Below are 20,598 nucleotides of genomic sequence, written 5' to 3' on the forward strand. Positions count from 1 at the left end.
AGGCTGGCCTAGGCAGGAAGGGGGTATTAGTGCCCTGTAGGTAAGTGGTTAGTCAGCCACAAAATCTGTGTATTGAATATGTGTTCGGGTTTAAAGTGATGAAGTAGCAACCCTTCCCCATGTAGTAACCTTCCTCATCACTTCCTTAATACTGTACATAGCGGAATTTGACCTTCACAGGAGTCCCCGCCCCCTCTCGCACTGTCAGCTGACTTCACGCTCCGGTTCACGTGACAGTCCTGAGCTCCGAGCACAGAGGCCAGTAGTGTGTGGAATAGACAGTCAGCTGATAGCGGAGTGATCATGGCGGGCGGTCTGGCGCGGGGAAAGCTGATCGCTGTGATCGGGGACGAGGACACCTGTACCGGCTTCTTACTTGGGGGGGTCGGAGAGCTGAACAAGAACCGGAAGCCGAATTTCCTGGTGGTGGAGAAAGAGACGAGTGTCACGGAGATAGAGGAGACCTTCCGGTGAGTGACCGGGGAGGGAGCTGTGCGGAGGGCGAGGCTGATAGATGTATAGAAAGAGGAAGGGGGCTTTCTTGTCCCCGGAGTGAGCACCGAATGAGGGCCCATTGTACTAAAGGGAGGTATCCCCCCCCCCCCCCCATGACTGTACAGGTCCTTCTATCCATGGAATGGGCCCTCTACAGCTTCTACTGGGACTGGGCCCTGTCCTCTTCCTGTGTGAGGAGGTATGGATCCCCCAGGGTGTACCCTCCCCCCCACCATGACTGTACAGGTCCTCCTATCCATGGAATGGGCCCTCTACAGCCTGTGCCAGGACTGGGCCCTGTCCTCTTCCTGTGTGAGGAGGTATGGATCCCCCAGGGTGCACCCCCCCATGACTGTACAGGTCCTCCTATCCATGGAATGGGCCCTCTGCAGCCTGTGCCAGGACTGGGCCCTGTCCTCTTCCTGTGTGAGGAGGTATGGATCCCCCAGGGTGCACCCTCCCCCTACCATGACTGTAAAGGTCCTTCTATCCATGGAATGGGCCCTCTACAGCCTGTGCCAGGACTGGGCTCTGTCCTCTTCCTGTATGGGGCGGTATGGAGCCCCCAGGGTGTACCCCCTCCCAGAATGTCACTTTCCTGGCTGTCACTCTGATCTATGGATTGATCACTGGCCTACAGCTATGTACTGTCCTGTATGATCCCTGGAGTCAGCCAGACATGGAGCATCCTCACATGTCACATGGTAATGGTACTCCCTGGATTCCCCTTCCCCATTTGTACATTGTATGATGATCAGATGATCGGAGGGCTTACAACACAACATAACATTCTTTCTCTAATTCCAAAATTCAATCTGCTTGACAGAGATGATTCTGCAGTGTATTGGAAGAGACATGCTTGGGCCTGGTTCACATTGATGAGGCTCTTCAAGCTGCGTTTTGCACAGACATGGCAGCCTATTCATTTGAATGGTCCGCCGTGCCTCCTGAAACTCAGGGAGAAGGTTTCTGCAGCAATTTAGAAATCACAGCCCGCATGGGAGCCACAAGCGCAGTGTGGGAGCGACTTCCAGTGTGTGTAGCATGCCATTAGGATTAATACAACTCGCACACATCTACTGCGTTTTTCTTTGCCGGTGGTTGCAGCTGCAGGAATAGGTGCGGTCCCGCAGCAGCAATCACCCACAGACATGAACCTAGCCTTAGGCCGGGTTCACACTTGTGCAGCTCTGCAAGCTGCATTCGGCGCAGCAGTCCATTCAATTTAATAGGCTGCTGAGTTTTCTGAAGGGAAAAGATCCTTGCACTAATTTTGAAAACATTGCCTGCATGGAAACCACAAGTGCAGTGCCATTCTCAGTTCATGGGGGTGTCATTAGGATTAATGGCACCCTCACACAACTCCTGGGTGGCAGTGCATTTTTCTATGCAGGTGGTTGCAGCTGCAGGAACAAGTGCTGTCTTGCAGTCGCAATCATTCTTTCGGGTGTGAACCTAGCCTAATGGCAGTTCTGTGTGTGTTTCTCACAGTGCACTACATATTAACTATGCGATCTGCAGCAGGTGTTAATGCAATGGTAGCAACACCCCAAATGCAGGTCACAAATGCAGTGTGTTTGCCTGCACCGGATTGCATGGTACAGAAGTATTTTTGAAAGGTAGGGCATGTACTGCTTTTGGTGCAATCCAGCACTATTTCAGCCCATTTAAATGAATAGGCGAAATATCATTGCACCCGGATCGCATGTGAACTGCTCAGGAACACACAGTGGGGTTTATTTACTAAAGATGGAGAGTGCAAAAATCAGGCTCACTTCTGCATAGAAACCAATCAGCTTCCAGGTTTTATTGCCAAAGCTTAAAGTGATTGTAAAGGCTGAAGGTTTTTTTTTTTCTATGTATGAAGGTTTAAAAAAAAAAAAAAACAAACTGTGTGCAGCAGCTCCTGCAGCCCCCCCCCCTATACTTACCTGAGCCTCATCACAATCTAGTGATGTAAATGACAGCCTTGGCTATCTCGAGTCTCTGCCTCCTCATTGGCTGAGACAGCAAGCGGGAGCCATTGGCTCCCTCTGCTGTCAGTCACAGCCAGTCAGCCAATGAGAGCATGGACACACGGAGCAGCGGGTGCCCCCATAGCATGCTGCTTCCTGTGGGGGCACCCGACAGGAGGGAGGTGCCTGGAGAGCCTGCGAGGGACCTGAGAAAATGAGGATCCAGGCTCCCCTGTGCAAAACCACTGAACACAGTAGGTAAGTATAGACATGTTTGTTATTTTCCAAAAAAAAAAAAACATTTAGAATCGCTTTAATTGAACAAGCTGAGGTTAGAAGCTGATTGGTTTCTATGCAGAAGTGAGCCTGATTCTGCACTCTCCATCTTTAGTAAATAACCCCAGTGTGTTGATTCTCTAAAACTGGAGGGTGCAAAATCTGGAGCAGCTGTGCATTGCAGCCAATCAGCTTCTAACTTCAGATTCTTCAGTTAAGCATTTGACAATACAGTAAGTCCTCATGCACACTGGATGTTTGTGGCTTTTGGCCTTTTTTTTTTCTACAGCCAGTAAACTCCCCAGCTTGTTATCCTATGTGTCCATGCGCACATAGACTGTAATCAGCGGTTTTTGGCAGGGGCATTTTTTTGTCTGGAACAAAACCCCAGGACTAGTGGATTTCTAGAGGAGTTTTTTAGCTGTAAAAATGCTCTAACACTGAAAAAAAATGTGTTTTGGACGTTTTTATGCGCAAAAAAAAGTGGCTAAACGCTAATGCAAAAACGCTGAAAAACTCAGTTTTAACGTGACTTTACACAGCTAATGTTACCAACGTTATTAGAAAAAACCCAGTGTGCATGGAGCCTAAAACCTAGAAGCTGATTGGCTGCTACACACAGCTGCACCAGATTTTGCCTTCTTCAGTTTTAGTAAATCAACCCCATTGAGTTCCTGTGCTATTCATGGTGTGAACTACTGGCCCTCACAGAACGCGTCCATCTAGGGTACAGTAGTCCGAATGTATCCGTACATTGTATAGCCAACAGCATAGAGTGTCAGTAACTCAGTATCTAATGCTGTCGCTGTTTTCTGTATGTTCTTCAAAGCTGTCCACTGTGACATGGCTAGGTTTACCCCAAGTATTCATATTGTGGGACAAGAGGGATTAGTCAATATAGTTGCTAGGTGAGGAATTTCACTTTCAAATACAAAAGGAAAAAAAAAAAAAAAAAAAGTGCAAATGAGAGTGGGGAAGATAAGTTAGAAAAAATAGCAGATGAGCTCCATTTGGATATTTGTTGTCAGAGCTTTATTGGGCAATTACCATGTGTCAAGATACACAAGGTGTGAAGATCTGGGAAGAGAATATTCTATCCATGGGGACAATACTTGTTCATAGATGTGTGTCCTATCTAACAACGCCACATTTGATTGCACTATTGTCAGGGTAGTGGGTTTTTTAGGTTTCCATTTCTTGGTCTCTCATTCATCCTCCTGATGGTGACTGTACGTGTTTAGTACTGGGACAGATTCAACTCTTCAAAATGTTGCACAGTGGTTAGCACTCCTGCCTTGCACCACTGAGCTCCCTGGTTTGTATCTTGGTCAGGACACTGTTTGCATCTTCTCCCTGTGGTTGTACAGGTTTCCTCTGGGAATTTTAGTTTCTCGTTATACCCCAAAGACATGCTGGTAGGTTTATTGGCTGCTGTCTATATTGGCCCTGGTAGGTGTGTACAGATCGCAGTCTGTATGCCAGTCTCAAATCAAGCAGCTGAGGAGTGTTGAGGAAAGACCTGGAACCTACCTTATTAAAAAACAAACAATAAAAACCACCAGGAAAATTGTATGGAATCAATCATATCAGAGATGTGCCCAGACAGCTGACTTGTAGAGACCAGTATATAGATAATGTAGACGGGACAACAGTCATATTGTCACATATAGTGATCAATCAAGCTTCATGTTAGATTTGCTTTAAAATTGGATAAACCGTCTGATCACTCTGGGCAGCCCCACATTTTTTGTATTCTGTGCACAATTAGAAATGAGCCCTTTACATGAGAGTTCATTATTTATTTTATATATATATATATATATATATATATACACATACACACTAGATTGTAAACTCGAAAGAGCAGGGCCCTCAAACCCCTTGTGTATCATATTGTTCTGTCTCCCATTGTAATGTACAGCGCTGAGCGAACTGTTGGCGCTTTATAAATACTGTATAATAAAATATATATATATAATACTTTTGTTTTGTTTTTTTTTTACAAGTGTAGTATTATGAGTTTAGCTGATTGTCAAAAAATGTAACCATAACGTTACCAATGATCAATGAAAAGGTTCTACTACACCCTTTGATCAATAGGACTTCTGCTTTTTTTTTTTTTTTTTTTTTTTTTCCACCATACATTCACATGTTCTGACCACAGTCTTGCAGGTTTTCCTCTCTAATGGGTGTCCTGTGTTTGTGTTCATAACAGAGGCTGAATGTTTACAGTAAATGTTCAGTGTTGGAAGCATCTACAGCATTCTAGATTGTACAGCTTTTATCTTGTACACAATTGTAAGCACATAGATGCATCCTATCCCATACACAGGTCAGTGGAAGGCTCTGGTTTTTAACCCCTTCTTGCCCAGCCATGGCATATCTTTTAATAGTGTGTGTACAGAAGGGTGGGGGTGGAACATGATCAGGAGCCGGTCCCGCTACCGAATGTTGGTGAGGACCAAGAGCTGTCTTTGACAGCTCAGTCTCTGTGCTAGGGGCATACAGTTAGAGCACTCAGCACAAACATCGGCCACCCAGTGACAAGGGCAGCAACAGGTTAAATTACTTCAATTTTCATTTGAGCAGTTTTTGTGGACTTCACTGATGGTATGGTTTTAGTTTACGTTTATTGTTTGTTTGTTTATTAAATGTAATTTTCGTATGTTTTCTCTTTGTCCTCCCTTGTCCAGGAGTTTCCTGCAGCGTGATGATATTGGAATCATACTGATTAATCAGTTCATCGCTGAGATGATTCGTCATGCCATCGATGCCCATAATCTCTCCATTCCAGCCGTGCTCGAAATTCCATCCAAAGAGCACCCGTATGATGCAAACAAGGACTCCATACTGCGGAGAGCCAAGGGCATGTTCACTGCTGATGACCTGCGATAACTGCTCTATGTCTGGAGGTTCCTGTTCTGGGTGTTGTGTAACCCTTTCACTTCCAGAATTGTACTGTACACCAGTGACCTGTCACCAGTGGAAGCTGTCTGTATGTGTTGTACTCTTTGGGTTTTTTTGTTGTTTTTTTCCCCCATACAATTTATCTCAAGAGTCTTATCTGTATTATTACACTAACAGTCTGTGTGTAAATATTAGCTCTGATTTGTGACCTGTTTATCCATCTTTCAAAACAGATATATGGTTTATTTAAGTTTATCTGCTTCTATAAAATTCTATGATGTACAGGACACATACATAGCACATCAGATTTGCAATGCTCGGCAATGACTCTGCTATAGTGATTGTTCTAAACATATCTTGTGCTTCTTTACCTTCATGTGTCTTGAGCATAAAAATTTCTCTATCCATGCTAAACAGATCTCCCATTCTAGCTGTTACAATCCTAAAGCTGGCATCCACAGCTGTCCGTATACCTGAACAGTGACTGCATCTGGTTGGACATTTTCAACCTGACTCCTTTCACAACACTTGATTGAAAAATCTATTTTTGTTGAGCCGGGCAGTGCCCACAGGGCCACCCACAACTTACGTTTTTGGCCAGTTTAGCAGGAATTGTCCAAAATTCAAGTCCTGTATTGCAGGCTTTAGTTTCTGGAAGAAATGTCTGAGTTGCCCACTATAAGTGGTGTTTTGTTTTTTTTCCCAGAAAATATATTGGTTTTAAAAGCACCCTGCTAGTTCAGCCCACTACTGTTCTCTATGTGGCACCTCCTACTGCTTGCACCCTTTGTGTGGAACTGTTCACTCATGCTTTTTCTGCTATAGATGGTGTTTTGGTCCTGAAAACATGCAAGCCATCTGTAAAAATGAATTCATTTTAATTGAGCCTGTTCACATCATGGTTTTGTTTTTGTGCATTAACATACATTAAAGGGCGCAAGTGAAAAGGAAAGGACAGAAACACTTGTATTGTGGTTTTAATGTCTGCCTAATGAACACATTATTGTCATTAATGCTCTTTGCATAATGCATAAATAAACATGCAGCATTATAATGCACTGTTGCATGCTGATAGATGTGAAAGACCTTAAAGTGGAAGTTCAGTAAAAATCTAAGGCTAAACCTACTCCCACCTGCTTTCTAAAACTATTCTATCTGCCCTGGGAAAGAAAAGATGCCTATACCTACCTATTCTGAAGTCACTCTGGTCCGGTCACATGATCTCTCCAGCAGCAACTTCAGTGTAGAGGAATGATCGCCGAACAACGGCTGCAAATGCCTCTACGGTGACATCACCCGTAGGCTTAGTATGGGTCATCTGTTGTGAGCTGACCTTCCTCTACACTGAAGCTGACACTGGAACCAATCATGTGACCGTAGCGGCTTCAGAATAGGTACATATAAAGCATCTTTTCTATCACAGGGTAGATAGAATAGCCTTAGAATGCGGGTGTGAATAGGTTTAGCTTTAGTTAGATTTTGACTGAACTTCCACTTTAAAATATATTTAAAGCCAAAACTTTTTTGCCATCTCTAACCCATTGGGGAAAATTTAACTTCATTTCCTGTCTGTCACCAAATAAAACGAAGTCCCCTACCAGACTATTGTCTTCAGATTAAGTGTCTCCCCCACTGGAAGATTTTATATCTAGCCCTGTTCTGGTGACCACTCAGAATTCTGCATGTTCCCTTGTGTTTAGTCCTGGGGAGAAGTTGGGAAGCCCATTATAACGCTACCTGGAACTTAAAAAAAAAAAAAAAAAAAAATGTTTTAACTTTAGATATGCTTTAAATCTGGACGAGTTCTTTTTAGTTGGCCTTCATTCAGAAGATATAGAGAATGAGAAGCCTGAAAGCTGTGTGCTGTACATATTGGTTTTAAAGATCTTTTTCCAAGATTTGCATGCTGTTAAATTATTGATAATGTATTAAGAGCTCTAAATTTATGAGCAGCTTTCTGTCATGGAGACTAAGTGTGTCCTAAATCATTTGATCCATCATTGTTGGCTAACTTATAAATATGTTTGTGTTTTAATAAATACCCTAAAAGTGGAAGTTGGTGTTTTTGTTTACTTACTAAACTGTATTGGGCAGGTGTTTTTGCAAATGAGAGATTTACCCCTAATTGCTGTGATGGTCACTAAAACGGGATACGTTAACAAAAAAAAAAGTCTAATAGCGCAATAATTGATCAGTTTTACGCAAACATATTTAAGCTTGTCCATTAACGCCTAACACCATGTTTCTTGGAGTATTTAAGTAGTTTGCTTGGGCCAAGCTGGTCCAATCAAACTGTTTCCTTTAACACATGCAGTGGCTGTCAGCACTGCTTGAACTTTATGTACAGCAACCCGTTGTAATCACTTGTAGCATTGCTCTAAGTGCCTTTTATAATACTGCTCCAGTGATTCACTATTTCAAAAAGGGTGCAGATGTCCAAAATGCTCAATCCAGACAGAAATGCAAACGTGGTGTGAGGACACTGCACACTGCCAGCTCAGTGCATAATACTGTATGAAAACTGCCTCCGCTCCTCCTTGGCCATGTCCTCTGATGCATTTCATCCAGCCCTGGGGCTTAATCTGGGTGGGGCGAAATATGTCAGTGTTGCCAAGGAGGAGCTGAGCTTGCATCCATATTTCATACAGTATTACACACTGAGTTGGTGCTGTGTGGCGTTCCTGCACCATATGAACTGTATGTAGCTGAGGCTACATACAGCATACATTGCTGTGTTCTGGCATCGAGACTTAATGTCATCCTTCTGTCTCTCCACCGCAGCCTATTAGAGCAACGATAATTCTTGTGAGCTGCTATGGTGTATTCTATAAATAGAAATAATAATTTGAGTGAATCTATAAAAGAATCGGTTAATAAAATTCCACCAAAAAATGAAAATAAACAGTGGAGTAAATGAAATAAACTAGTGTGTAAAATATTTAAATAAATAAGTGTGTCGCCTACACTATACACATACTAGTGTGTCACCATAAATAAATCAAAAAGCAAGGTGTCGAGCTCCACTAACAATACTAAAGATGTGAAAAATAAAAATAAATGAAAAATAAAAAAAATTAAAATAAATAAATAAATATATATATATATATATATATATATATATATATATATATATGAATCGCATTAAATAAATAAGTGGGTAAGTCCAACATTAATTCAGCAGCATGATATTGCAATCATGCTGGTACTGCGTGCGTATCTTTGGATAATCCGTGACTTAGATGTGTCTTTAAATGGTGTAATAAAAATAACGCATAGTCCACCAATCTTTAAATTATGTGCTCCTTCACCAGTTGTGCTCTCATCTGACCTATATGACCAAACCGTTAAGTGAGGTCCTAAAAGCTTGTGTCCCTTTAATTGGACTCAGATGAATGTATCCCTGTTTCCCAGATGGATGAATGGAGCGTTTCCCTTTTCCCAGCAGGGGGTCTTGCTGCTTCCTAGAGATCTATTTCCTGGAGTCGGGTGGATGGAGTTATCCCTCTTCCCACTAGGGGATCTCTTCACTCCCTTCAGATTTTTCTCTCCATATGCATAAGTACCATGTAATTTAAAAATAAAATATAGTGCCTTATCTTTTTAAAATATTTATTAAACAAATGTAATGCACTCACATGAAATTTGATTTAAACCGCTTTTTATACAAAAATGCAGGATCCTCAATATGTTTGCCACACTCCAATATACTTGCTGTGTAGTTGGCTTTAAGCGTCCTGACGTCAGATTCCCTTCCCTGTGAGGGGCTCTGACAGCTTTTTAAATCACATGGTACTTATACATATGGAGATAAAAATCTGAAGGGAGTGAAGAGACCCCCTAGTGAGTCCAATTAAAGGGACACAAGCTTTACGTAACGGTTTGGTCATATACGTCAGGTGAGGTTGAGCAAAATGCAAGGTTTCTTAAATGGCTGAGCAGTACTCAATCCAACTTTGATTTTATGTGGGAAGTCTGTCCTACTACTGGGACACAGCCCTGTATACTGTATGTAGCTGATGCTATGTACAGAAATCCGCTCTAGCCCATCCACAAAGCTGCTAAGGTCCCATTCACACTTTTGCATATTGGAATTGGCAGCATTGCGCAATTCTGCCTGCAATTCCAGAATCGCAGCAAAACATGCAAGACATCACTCAGGTTTGTAACGTGGCCTAAAGAAAAAAATGTAATGTGATGCTGGAAAAATAAGGTGCTGGCCTTCTTGTAAGGTAAGGTGGGGGGGCGAGGGAGAGGGTAGTGATCTTAGAGGCCAGGTAAGCAATTAAACTGATGTGTCTAATCGGCTACACTGGAGACCAGAAGAGAGATTTGGGGTCTAATAGACCATAAAGAGGACATATTACGGTCCATGCTTTCACAGGGAAAGTTGTTCTTCCCTTGCAAAAAAGTTGATTTAAAAAAAGTTTCAAATAAATTAAATATTAAAAAATTAAAAAAAAACCCGCTAAAGTGCCCCCCCCCCCATATGCTTTACACGCAAATGCATATGTAAGTCTCGCACACACAAATGTAGACTGTGATCGCACCATACTCCTGAGGTATTGTAGTGAATGTCCAAGCGAGAGCAATCATTTTAGCTCCAGACCTGAGTAACTCTAAACTGTTAATCTGTAATGGTTTTTAAAACATCGCCTATGGAGGCTTTTAGGTACCATAGTTTAGCGCCGCTCCACGGGTGTATGCAATTTTTAAGCATTACATATTGGATATTTATTTACTTGGTGTAACATCTTTTCTATTTAACAAAAAAATAGGTATTATAAAGTATTTGTGTGAAATAACATTAACTTAAATGTATTTTTTCCCAACAAATTGTGTTTAAAAAACTGCTGCCAAATAATGTGTGACATAAAAAATTGCAACATCCACCATTTTATTCTCTAGGACTTCTGCTTAAAAATGTTTGGCGGTTCTCAGTAATTTTTTAGCAATACAATACTGATATTTACATGTAGGAGAGAAATAATAGAATTGGCCAGGTGGTAGACTAGTTAATAAAGATATAATGCTCCCTGCTCTGCTAAATTGTTGAAGGTTTAGAGCCCATTCACAATTGTGCGACTTGTCATGCAACTTTGGGGTCCAAAGTCTCATGACAAGTCACACCCTATATTTCCCAATGAGGTACCATTCATATCTGTGTGACTTCAAAGTAGTTCCTCCACTACTTTAGTCTGACTTTCATGCAACGTAAGGGCCATAAACTTCAAGTGAAATCCTCCAAAGTCGCATGAAAGTCCCACCATAATGATATACATTCCACTTTTGTGCGACTTCGTACAGTACAAACAATCATCCTTGGTCAAAGCCAAAGTCACACTCATCCAAAGTCATGTCAAAGTTGCATCAAGTCGCACTGTAAAGTCTCAATGCAAATCACACGATTTTGAAGTCGCACAAGTGTAAATGGAACCTTATTGATCAATGGACGTATCTCCCACCAGGCATGGGAGATACATCATGGATCAATAAACCTTCAACTTTTGGAATTAAGCAGTGTTGTGGCTTGCCTATTGTTTCTGGATGTGAGATGGATCCTGAGAAATAGGACTGGTTCCTGTATTAGACATGAGCCTGGAGCGGCACCTGGAACAATGTGCCATTTTACTTACTGAAAATCAATAAACTAAAAGCAATAACCAGCCCTCTGGGCTCAAAGCCAGTTGCCTATATACAGTATGTTCATGCATTAAGACATGGCATGTAGCTGCTTCTACATGTAGAGCAAGTTTGGACCTGCCTGATAGCCGCTCATAATTTCCCCAAAACATAAACCAACCAAGGCATCCAATACCCATTTTGTTTTCCTGCTTTTGAACAAAAGAACCTTGTGAAATAGGCAGGGCACACGTCATAGGTACTCTGGTGGCCTGTATTTATAGGATTATGTCTCAATACTTTAGTTAAGACCCCTAATTAACATGCATTTATTGGATCCATTCTTGTCAGTTTTAATTCCTTTTTTTTGTATGGACCACAATTTTGCAATTTCTAAAGTTGCTTGGGTAGATATCAAGTATGGCATTTTTCCTGTTAGTGCTCCATTTACCACCTATCCATCCTCTGAAATCATAAGAATGTGTTACCACGTTGATAACGCTCATGTGTGAGTTCTTTCAGCCTTGGATGTGGAGGCAGACACATAATGAGCTTCGTGCTGAAGACACTGATATTTGAATGGTATGTTCAGACTAATGTATGGTTCCTTGTTGTCTTTGGTTTGTCTATGTCTTTCTAACCTCTTTAGTTTATAATTGTTCTAAAGTGTATATAAAACTAAACACAAAATATTAATATACATTTGGACATGTTCATTTCTAAGGTCATTTTCAGTGTTTTTAGCAGCAGTTTTATTAAAGTAACACATTGAAGTCAATTGAAGTGATAAATACTGCATGAAGTTTTGAGTTAAAATAATGCGGCATTTATCTCAAAAGTAGTCAATTCACTAAAAAACATGCGTTATTTGCCAAATGCGTTAAATATTTGTTTTGCTATATTAATAACTTCAATTTAGCATTTTTTGCCAATTGTTTTTTTTTACATGCTAACACTGCACCAGAGGAAGGAATAGATGGACACTAACTCCCTCTGGTGAAATGTTACCATTTATTTTCATTCCTGAACTCATGGCAGAACATTTTCGCACTGATACATTGTATACTTTTAACTTACTGACCAGTGCAGAGTTCCCCTCATTGTTATTTTGTACATTGCTAAAATATAAACTGCCTACTGGCAGATGATAAAAGCAATGTGCGTGTTCTTTAGTGAATTGACTTGAACCCAAATTAAATTTATATCATTTTTTTCAACACAAATTGAGCTTTTTTTTGGCGGTATTTGATCGCCTTTTGGTATTTCATTATTTATTCTATAAAGGAAAAAAGACCAACAGTTTTGAAAAAATAAATATTTTTTACATTCTGCTACAAAATATACTCATAAAAAATATAAAAAAAAAACAATCTATCAATACATTTTGGCTAAAGTGTATTCTGCTACATGTCTTTGGCAAAAAAAAAAACCACAATAAAAGTATATTGATTGGTTTGTGTGAAAGTTATAGCGTCTACAAACTATGGGCAGGGAATCTGACACTGACACTTTGTGGGAACTCACTGCCGTTTACATCACCAGTGCCAATATTACAGTGATCAGTCATAATATGCACTGTCACTGTACTATTGACATTAGGCAGGAAGGGGTAAACGTGTGTGTGTGTGTGTACTGCTGCTTTTACTGGGGATCTCATTGTTTTAATTCCCTGCTTAGCAGGAAATGAAAAAACAACTAGATCCCCTGTCACTGAACAAAGCTGTGTGTTGTTTACACTCACAGAGCTGTGTTCTGTCAAACTCCGAGCCGATCGCCATGTGCCAGTGCTCAATTGCTGGCCGGGACCCCGTGATCAGCATGTGCTGTGACAAATCACAGCACAGCCACTTGGGCAGGCGCCCCCCTACCAGAAAATGCAGAATCATGTGTATATACAGTGCTCAGCATAAATGAGTACACCCCAACAGATTTGTCAGAAAACCTTTTACTTTCCTTTCAGAATCAACATTTTCAATGGGGCACTATACTACAAAATACTGCAACAAATGTGGGCCATTGACAGCAAACAAGATTTGTTCATTTGCACACACAAAAAGTATTTTTTCTAACAAATTCATTCAAGTACATGTTGCAAAAAGGAATACTCCCCAATGAATGTCTTAGAAGCAAAGCTAAATTTTAGATAACAAAATCCTAATTAATAAGAATTCAACTACAGTTGAGTCAGATTATTCATTAAACAGGTGTCCAGCAAACAGTTATTTATAAAAGGGAATTACTTAAAGAAAAACCCTTCCCATTTCATGCTGTCAGCAATGGCACCACATGGAAGAGAAATGTCACAAGGCCTGAGAAAGAATAAAAGAAATAAAGTTCCTTACACCATAAAGATGAAGGCTACAAGAAGATCAGCAAAGCTTTACATATCAGTTAAAATACTGTAGCAAAAGCGATACAAAAATATAACAAAGATACAACTGCAACAATCCCCAAGATATGTCCAGGCCATCCATGGAAGTTAACACCTCGACAGGAGCAGCTTCTGATGAGAAGGGTTGAAGGAAATCACCATGCAAGTTCACTGCAGTTAGCTAAAGAAGTAGAAAGCCAAACTGGGGTGATTGTTTCCCATGACACAATATGGCGTACACTGCAGAGGAATGGCATGCATGGGTGTTGTCCACGAAGGAAGCCTCTCCTAAAGCCCATGTACAAAAAAGTCTGCCTAGGATTTGCCAGGGCCCATGCTGAAAAAGAAGACTACTGGGGCTCTGCACTCTGGATTGGTGAGATCAAGATAAATGTTTTTGGAACTGTATGGCATCGCAAAACTGAAGAGTACAAAGAAATATGCATGGTGCCTACAGTGAAACATGATGGTGGCAGTGTCCTTCTGTGAGGCTGCATGAGTGCTGCTGGTGTCAGGGAGCTGCATTTCATTGACAGTATCATGAATTCACAGATGTACTGCTTTATATTGAAAGAGAAGATGCTACCATCACTCCATGCCCTTGGTTGTCGTGCACTTTTCCAACAGGACAATTATCCAAACACACATCCAAGGCCACTGTAGCATTTTTGAAGAACAGGATGACAGTGATGCAGTGGCCAAGTATGTCTCCTGATCTGAACCCAATCGAATACCTATGTGGAATTCTGAAGAGACAAGTTGATCATCACTTTCCATCCAGTATCCAGGCTTCAAAAGATAGATGTTGCAATATGTCGCCAATATGTTCATTCCATGCCTAGAAGACGTGGTGCTATCCTTACCAATCATGGAAGTCATACAAAATACTAGATGTAGCTGTTTTTGTTGCGGGGTGTATTCATTTTTGCATCAACTAATTTGAGTAAAACAAAAGATTTTGTAATCTGTTATATTATTAACCTTACTTTCATGTAATGAACTAAACAAATGTTCTATAAAACTCAGTTTTGAAAAATTTTGGAAATTGTTCTTGTGTTCATTGAGATATTGATTAAAATCTTACTTTTCAGAAGGAGTGTACTCATTTATGCTGGGCACTGTATATGTGATTCTGCACAGAGCGGCCATCCTGTAGCATAGATCTACAGCAACTAGGGCAACTAGTTAATGATTTATCATTCTTTTTTTTCTTGCTTTTTATTGTGGTATTTACCTCACATTCAATATTTTACTTTGATGAACTGACTGTTTAATGATCTCATATTTGAGATATAATATTTAATATTTAGTAGCAAGGAAATTTTACTCATAGACTTCTTGCACAGGTGACAACCTATCTTGGTAGCAAGCTTGAGTTCACTGAGCTCCTGAGAGCGACCAATTCTTTCACAAATGTTTTGTAGAAGCAGTCTGCATGCCTAGGTACTTGATTTTATACACCTGTGGTCATGGAGGTGATTGAAACACGTGAATCCAATGATATGGAAGGCTGGCCCAATACTTTTGGCAATATAGTGTATCTTGTCTTTATGGCAGAAATGCCATCACCAATATATTCCCAATAATATGTGTAAACATAAGCCAGTACTTAGATGGGGCTTGTGATTACATTTAGATCAAAAAAGGTATTTTACACATCAGGAAAATAACCAGGTATGAAGCATTTCTTCTGATAACAATATGCTGTCTTGGTGTTTTGCCAAACATGATAACCATAGTGACTGATCATCAACAATAGTAATGACTCTTACATGGGTCTCAAGTTAGTTTTCTCAGCTAGCCAAGTGTAACACTAAGGAAAGCATTGACAAGCTGTCCTTTTTGCATCAGTACATAAAGAAGGGTAACGGGACAGCCTAGACAATCCTACAAAGGTTTCTACACAAGTACGTGAAGACCAGTTGAAGCTGCCCATTGCTTATTTTAAATATATTATTTTAAACTAGGTAGAGATCAGTCATTTTGAATTTGATTCTTGTCATTTTTAGAATTATTTTATATACTTTTGTGTTTTTTTTTATGTGGATCACTGTCTTCTGCTAACCAGTTTTTCCAATGGCACGGGAGTTTATTCTAACCACCCAGAAACAAGAATTTTTGAAGGAATGTTATCTCAAAGAGCTCCTGACACGTGCCAGTTGGCACCATCACTATAGACAGAACTTGCCAAAACACAACATTACTGTGCCGAAAATTAAGGATCATTTCAAGTTGCCGACTATTTCTGATGCAGCCTTTCATGGCAGCATGGATAAAGAAATATGTGGGAATAGCCATAAAAACAACCAAGGCCAAAAAGACATCATCAAAATAGATGGAGGAGAGACAACTTGCTTCACTGATACTGTGATGAGACCTGCCAGTCCCAGAACGCTAAATCTTCTGTATTCTGGAACTTCTAAAGAGGAGCAAGGACGCCACCACTACATGAAAGTAAGGAATACACTCAAACCAGAGAACAAATACACTTACCCATTAATTTCCAGCTGGGATTATGGGTGGCAAATGGGTGAGTTGAGATATATTTTTACCTTTATATGTTTAATTTTGAAAGCTGTATTTGAGACTAGATCTAGTTTTGTTAGCAAACATTCTTTCCATTTCAGTTTTGCATTATTAAATCCTTTCATGGTATTTGCTTCAGTGATCTTTGAGTTAACCCCTTCCTGTCCATTTGCATTACTAAACATGTAACATCTTTATGTCATCTAGCTTGAAGCTAAAACTTTACTACTAATGCAGGCCATAGATGGGGAGAAAACCGGCTGTTTTTTTAACAAAAAAACGAAAAATCGGTTGTTCAATAGGCCGACGTTACAACCAACAGTAAAAAAAATCGGTCAATTTTCTTCCCGTCTATGGCCGGCATTTAATTACTTCTGTCCCTGCAGAGAGCCCCGCTATTATATTTGACATTAAAAAGTATTGTGGTTGCAACATTGTATCTATTTGTATCCATTTCGGATACAAGGGTTTTTTGGATACAAATAGATACAATGTTGCAACCGCAATACTTTTTCATGTCAAATATAATAGCGGACTGGAATTCTTCTTTCTCTTCTCCTTCTTTCTCTTCTTCTTTCTCTTCTGCTTCTTTCTCTTCTTCTTTCTCTTCTCCTTCTTTCTCTTCTTCCTCTTCTTCTTTCTTTTCTACTTCTTTCTCTACTTCTGCTTCTTCTTCTTCTTTCTCTTCTTCTTCTTCTTCTTCTTTCTCTTCTTTCTCTTCTTCTTCTTTTTCTTCTTCTTCTTTTTCTTGCAGGTCACAGCTCATGCACAGATTTTTTGATCGGTAAAAAAATTGGCCGATTTGCCTATCATTGCTGCAAAAATAGGCCGATTTTTTTCCAACTTTACCGATCAAAAAAATCTGACAAAATCCAGAAAAACGGCCGACCAATTAACTCATTAACGGTGCGAAAAAAGCCGCAAAAAAATCGGCCGATTTTCGACCCATCTATGGCCTGCATAAGCATAGGTCATATAATGTTAGCTCTTTGTAAGTCAGAGTATATCATACAGTATATTGTGGAAACCTACAACGAGCAGCAATATGGCTGCTGACTTCAAATGTAAGTGATTTGTGTTTCCTGCATTATCTTCCATTGCTTAAAAAAGATCTAATATACTGGCCCACAAATTCAAAAGGAAATTACAGTGTATTTTCACTGGATACACATTAAGTTGTATTACTGCAGCATTTATCTGAAAGGCATTTTAGATATGACTTTTGAATTTTTACATGTAGACTTTTCATATTGCCTCCCAGAGTGTTTTTCTGTAAACCAGTCTAAAGGTGGCCACACATGGTCAAAATTTCAACCGATTCAGGAAGAATTTCAGCCAATTCGTCAAGAACTGGCCAAATTTCTAACTGAATGTCAGCCAACTCAGCAGGAATGGTCTGAACTTCAAACAGTGGGTACCCTTGTTGACATATTGTCGGCCAAAATGACTGTATCCAATCAGATGCAGCCACTGTTAGGGTAGTCTGACAGCTGCAGGTGCTGGTTGTCAGAACACAATAGCAGCAGTAGAGAATTCCCCATTCCTGCTCTTAGCACGGATGGAGGAATCCATTATATTTCTTTTGCTCAGCATAAATCTGTAAGTGTATGGTCAGTAGTTAAAAGCTCATTTTTAATCAAGCAAAGGAAGCTGCTTAAGAATATGTGGCTGACTCTGATCTATATACAGTACATGTAGTTACAAAGTATAGCCAGAAACAAGACTTTTAAATTGTTAATTCACATTACCCAGATTATTCACATTTTGATGGTTATATCACTGAAAAGTTAATACAAAGGAAAATGTTTTCACCTAGAATTTGCACGACTTTTACCCAAGATTCACAGCTTTATAATCAAATCTTATGATGTTAAAATTGGGTGAATATTGTGTAAGTCTCGGGTGAAGAATAAATAGACCCGATAAACTAAGGAATCCTTTACAATGAATTGCAAAACCTTATAATGATGGTGTTTGTTAATTTTACATTTGACTGCTCACATTTTTTTAGAAGTATTGTTCAATATGTGGCCAGATTTGATCTAGAGATTTGCTATTTTTGCCTTCCTTTGGGCTACTTAGGAATTGTTTGTTGCTCTTTCCACTTGTGTCTCTTAAGAGGCCCTTCCTTTTGAGCTAGTGCTGGTGCATTGTCTGAGAGCTCATGTTAGTCTGTACTAACTTGACTTCCCAGCCCCATTCTGTTTCTATTTTTGAGCTTTTCCATTCTGACGTGTGATTCCTGACTTGATGTTGTAATCTATCCATTTAATTAACGTGAACCTTGAATGAAAGACATATGCGAGCTGCTATTGCTGGTTTATTTTTGAAGGGGTAAGTTAGAAAGCAATCTTCCTTATCCTAGTTTGAATACTTTGTAAGATATCGACCGAGGGATAAGTATGCAGCCTCTGAAATTTCAGTTCTGTGAAGCACAGATGCAGATAATAGTCCTTACACCTTCAAAAGCAAGTCAATAATGGCAGTACATGTATTTCTTTCTGAGAATTTCTCTTTAGGTTTTGATTTGTATTGGAGACCAAACTGGACTGAGTGGATTAGTCGCTGGTCGTGGGTGGGTGATTGTGTGGGTAAAAGGGAAGTGGGTAATGCCCAACAGTAGATGGTGGTAGAAGACCCTCTTAGGGGCTTGGCGTCTACCTTTCTGATGCAGCCTTGTGGACATTTCAGGAAGAAGACTTGAGTAGGAAAGAAGGAGATCCTGGTGTCCAGAAAACTGCAACTTAAAGTGCATGTTTTAAAAGACATTTATTGTAGATGTAAACATATACATCAAGCCATTGCATTTTGGGGGAGTGGACTCCCCCTTTTTTAGAGCTGTTTATGCATGCTATTGTATTGGAATATTTCCTGAAATAATATATTGCTTACAAGATTTAAGAACTATAGAATGACAGAGTGCCAGCTAGGGTTGCACAGGCAGAGAAGAAGAAGACGTTTGGTGCCAAAGCTTTTAAACTTTGGCGCCAAATGTCCTCTTCTTTGCTGCCTGTGCAACCCTAGTCGGCACTCTGTCATTCTGTAGTTCTGAAATCTCATAAATTGTATATGTTTATACCTACAATAAACATCTTTTGAAGCATACACCTAAAGCTGCAGTTTTCTTTACACCAGGCACTCCTTTCCTACCCAAGACTTTACGTTTTGAGGGATTTACCTGCTAACCTCTATTATCTGTATGCAGCATAGTGCATTAATAAAAAATGTGGTTATTCTCTTCCAGGTAATGCAACTAATAAAGATGGCAGTTTGTACCGGCGTTGTCGTATTGTAAGTGACACCTTCTTCAGAAAGAATGGTATACCCTGTGAACCGCACCCTAAGGATATGGCCTTGTAACTTTGCTACACAGAAAAAAATAAGAATTTGATCAATTTATGATCATTTAGATACAAAAAAGTTATTTCACAGATGTCAATTGTGTGACCTAATTCCACTGTTTGTATAACAACAATAAATTGCCAGCAACCGTACAAACATATTTCCATGATTGAATCTCTTGTGCATTCTTGAGTAGAATTTTTTTAGTGCTGTTAAAAGTGAATGAAACTTTGTGAGTGTTTCATGATCCATCCCAGTGTGGACTGATTCATGGATTAAAAAGATGCAAAAATACTCACCAATCTACCTGACTGGTCTTTTTTTTTTATACTACCTATTTACAAGACGGCTGTTAGGATTCTGATCTTGTGCTATGTTGACATCATGCAATTTTTCTAAAAGTAAAGACCCAATCATAGTGCAAGCCCTCCTCTCAAATTACCAGTGCAGTAATAGCTAGCTCCTTTACATCACAGGTGTCCCCATGATGCAGGCCCCTTTTTTAAAACATAGTCTTTTGATAATCTAAGATAGTCTCCTCCCCATGTTTCCTTCTGTCAAAAAAAAAACCAGCATAAAATTTGGGGTATTTAAAAAATAATAAATGCACATATTTTTAACCACTTGCCCTCCTGAGGATTTACCCCCCTTAATGACCAGGCCTCTTTTTGCTACTCGGCACTGCACTAATTCAACTGATAATTGCACGGTCGTGCAATGCTGCACCCAAATGAAATTTACGCTCTTTTTTTCACACAATTAGAGCTTTCTTTTGGTGGTATTTGATCACCTGTGCGCTTTTTATTTTTCACGCTATAAACAAAAAAATAAAATACAATTTTTTTTTAAGAAAAATGATATTTTTTACTTTCAGCTATAAAAAATATATAGTAAACTCAAAGTTGGTTATAAATTTAGGCCAAAATGTATTCTTCTACATGTTTTTGGTAAAATAAAATCCCAATAAGTGTATATTGATTGCTTTGTGTGAAAGTTATAGCGTCTACAAACTATGGTATAGATACTGCAATTTACACCATTTTTTTGCTATACAGCGCTGCACTAGTTTAACGGACAATTGCGCGGTCATGCAATACGGTACATAAA

General features: G+C 39.8%; 2 protein-coding genes across 2 annotated transcripts; both read left to right on the plus strand.

The window, feature by feature from the left end:
- Positions 1-208: 208 nt before the first annotated feature.
- Positions 209-7,688, plus strand: ATP6V1F (ATPase H+ transporting V1 subunit F). Its single transcript, XM_089676950.1, has 2 exons — positions 209-470; positions 5,420-7,688. Exons 1-2 carry the CDS (start codon positions 304-306, stop codon positions 5,619-5,621), a joined length of 369 nt encoding a protein of 122 aa, XP_089533076.1. The 5' UTR covers positions 209-303; the 3' UTR covers positions 5,622-7,688.
- Positions 7,689-9,536: 1,848 nt separating this feature from the next.
- On the plus strand, positions 9,537-19,793 carry SPMIP1 (sperm microtubule inner protein 1). Its single transcript, XM_089677013.1, has 3 exons — positions 9,537-11,834; positions 15,692-16,153; positions 19,394-19,793. The coding sequence occupies exons 2-3, from the start codon at positions 15,700-15,702 to the stop codon at positions 19,507-19,509; spliced, it is 570 nt and encodes a 189-aa protein (XP_089533139.1). The 5' UTR covers positions 9,537-11,834; positions 15,692-15,699; the 3' UTR covers positions 19,510-19,793.
- The last annotated feature ends 805 nt before the right edge of the window (positions 19,794-20,598 follow it).

The sequence above is a fragment of the Staurois parvus genome, unplaced genomic scaffold (assembly GCF_062004578.1).
Source record: "Staurois parvus isolate SC_StPar_1 unplaced genomic scaffold, SC_StPar_1.0 ptg000175l, whole genome shotgun sequence".
NCBI lineage: Eukaryota > Metazoa > Chordata > Amphibia > Anura > Ranidae > Staurois > Staurois parvus.

What these genes read in the sequence shown, in the direction of transcription:
- SPMIP1 (XM_089677013.1), top strand. Translation starts at nt 15,700, where the DNA reads ATGGCACGGGAGTTTATTCTAACCACCCAGAAACAAGAATTTTTGAAG. An exon ending in GGATTATGGGTGGCAAATGG is followed by an intron (nt 16,154 to 19,393) that starts GTGAGTTGAGAT and finishes ATTCTCTTCCAG; the next exon opens with GTAATGCAACTAATAAAGAT.
- ATP6V1F (XM_089676950.1), top strand. Translation starts at nt 304, where the DNA reads ATGGCGGGCGGTCTGGCGCGGGGAAAGCTGATCGCTGTGATCGGGGAC. An exon ending in GAGATAGAGGAGACCTTCCG is followed by an intron (nt 471 to 5,419) that starts GTGAGTGACCGG and finishes TCCCTTGTCCAG; the next exon opens with GAGTTTCCTGCAGCGTGATG.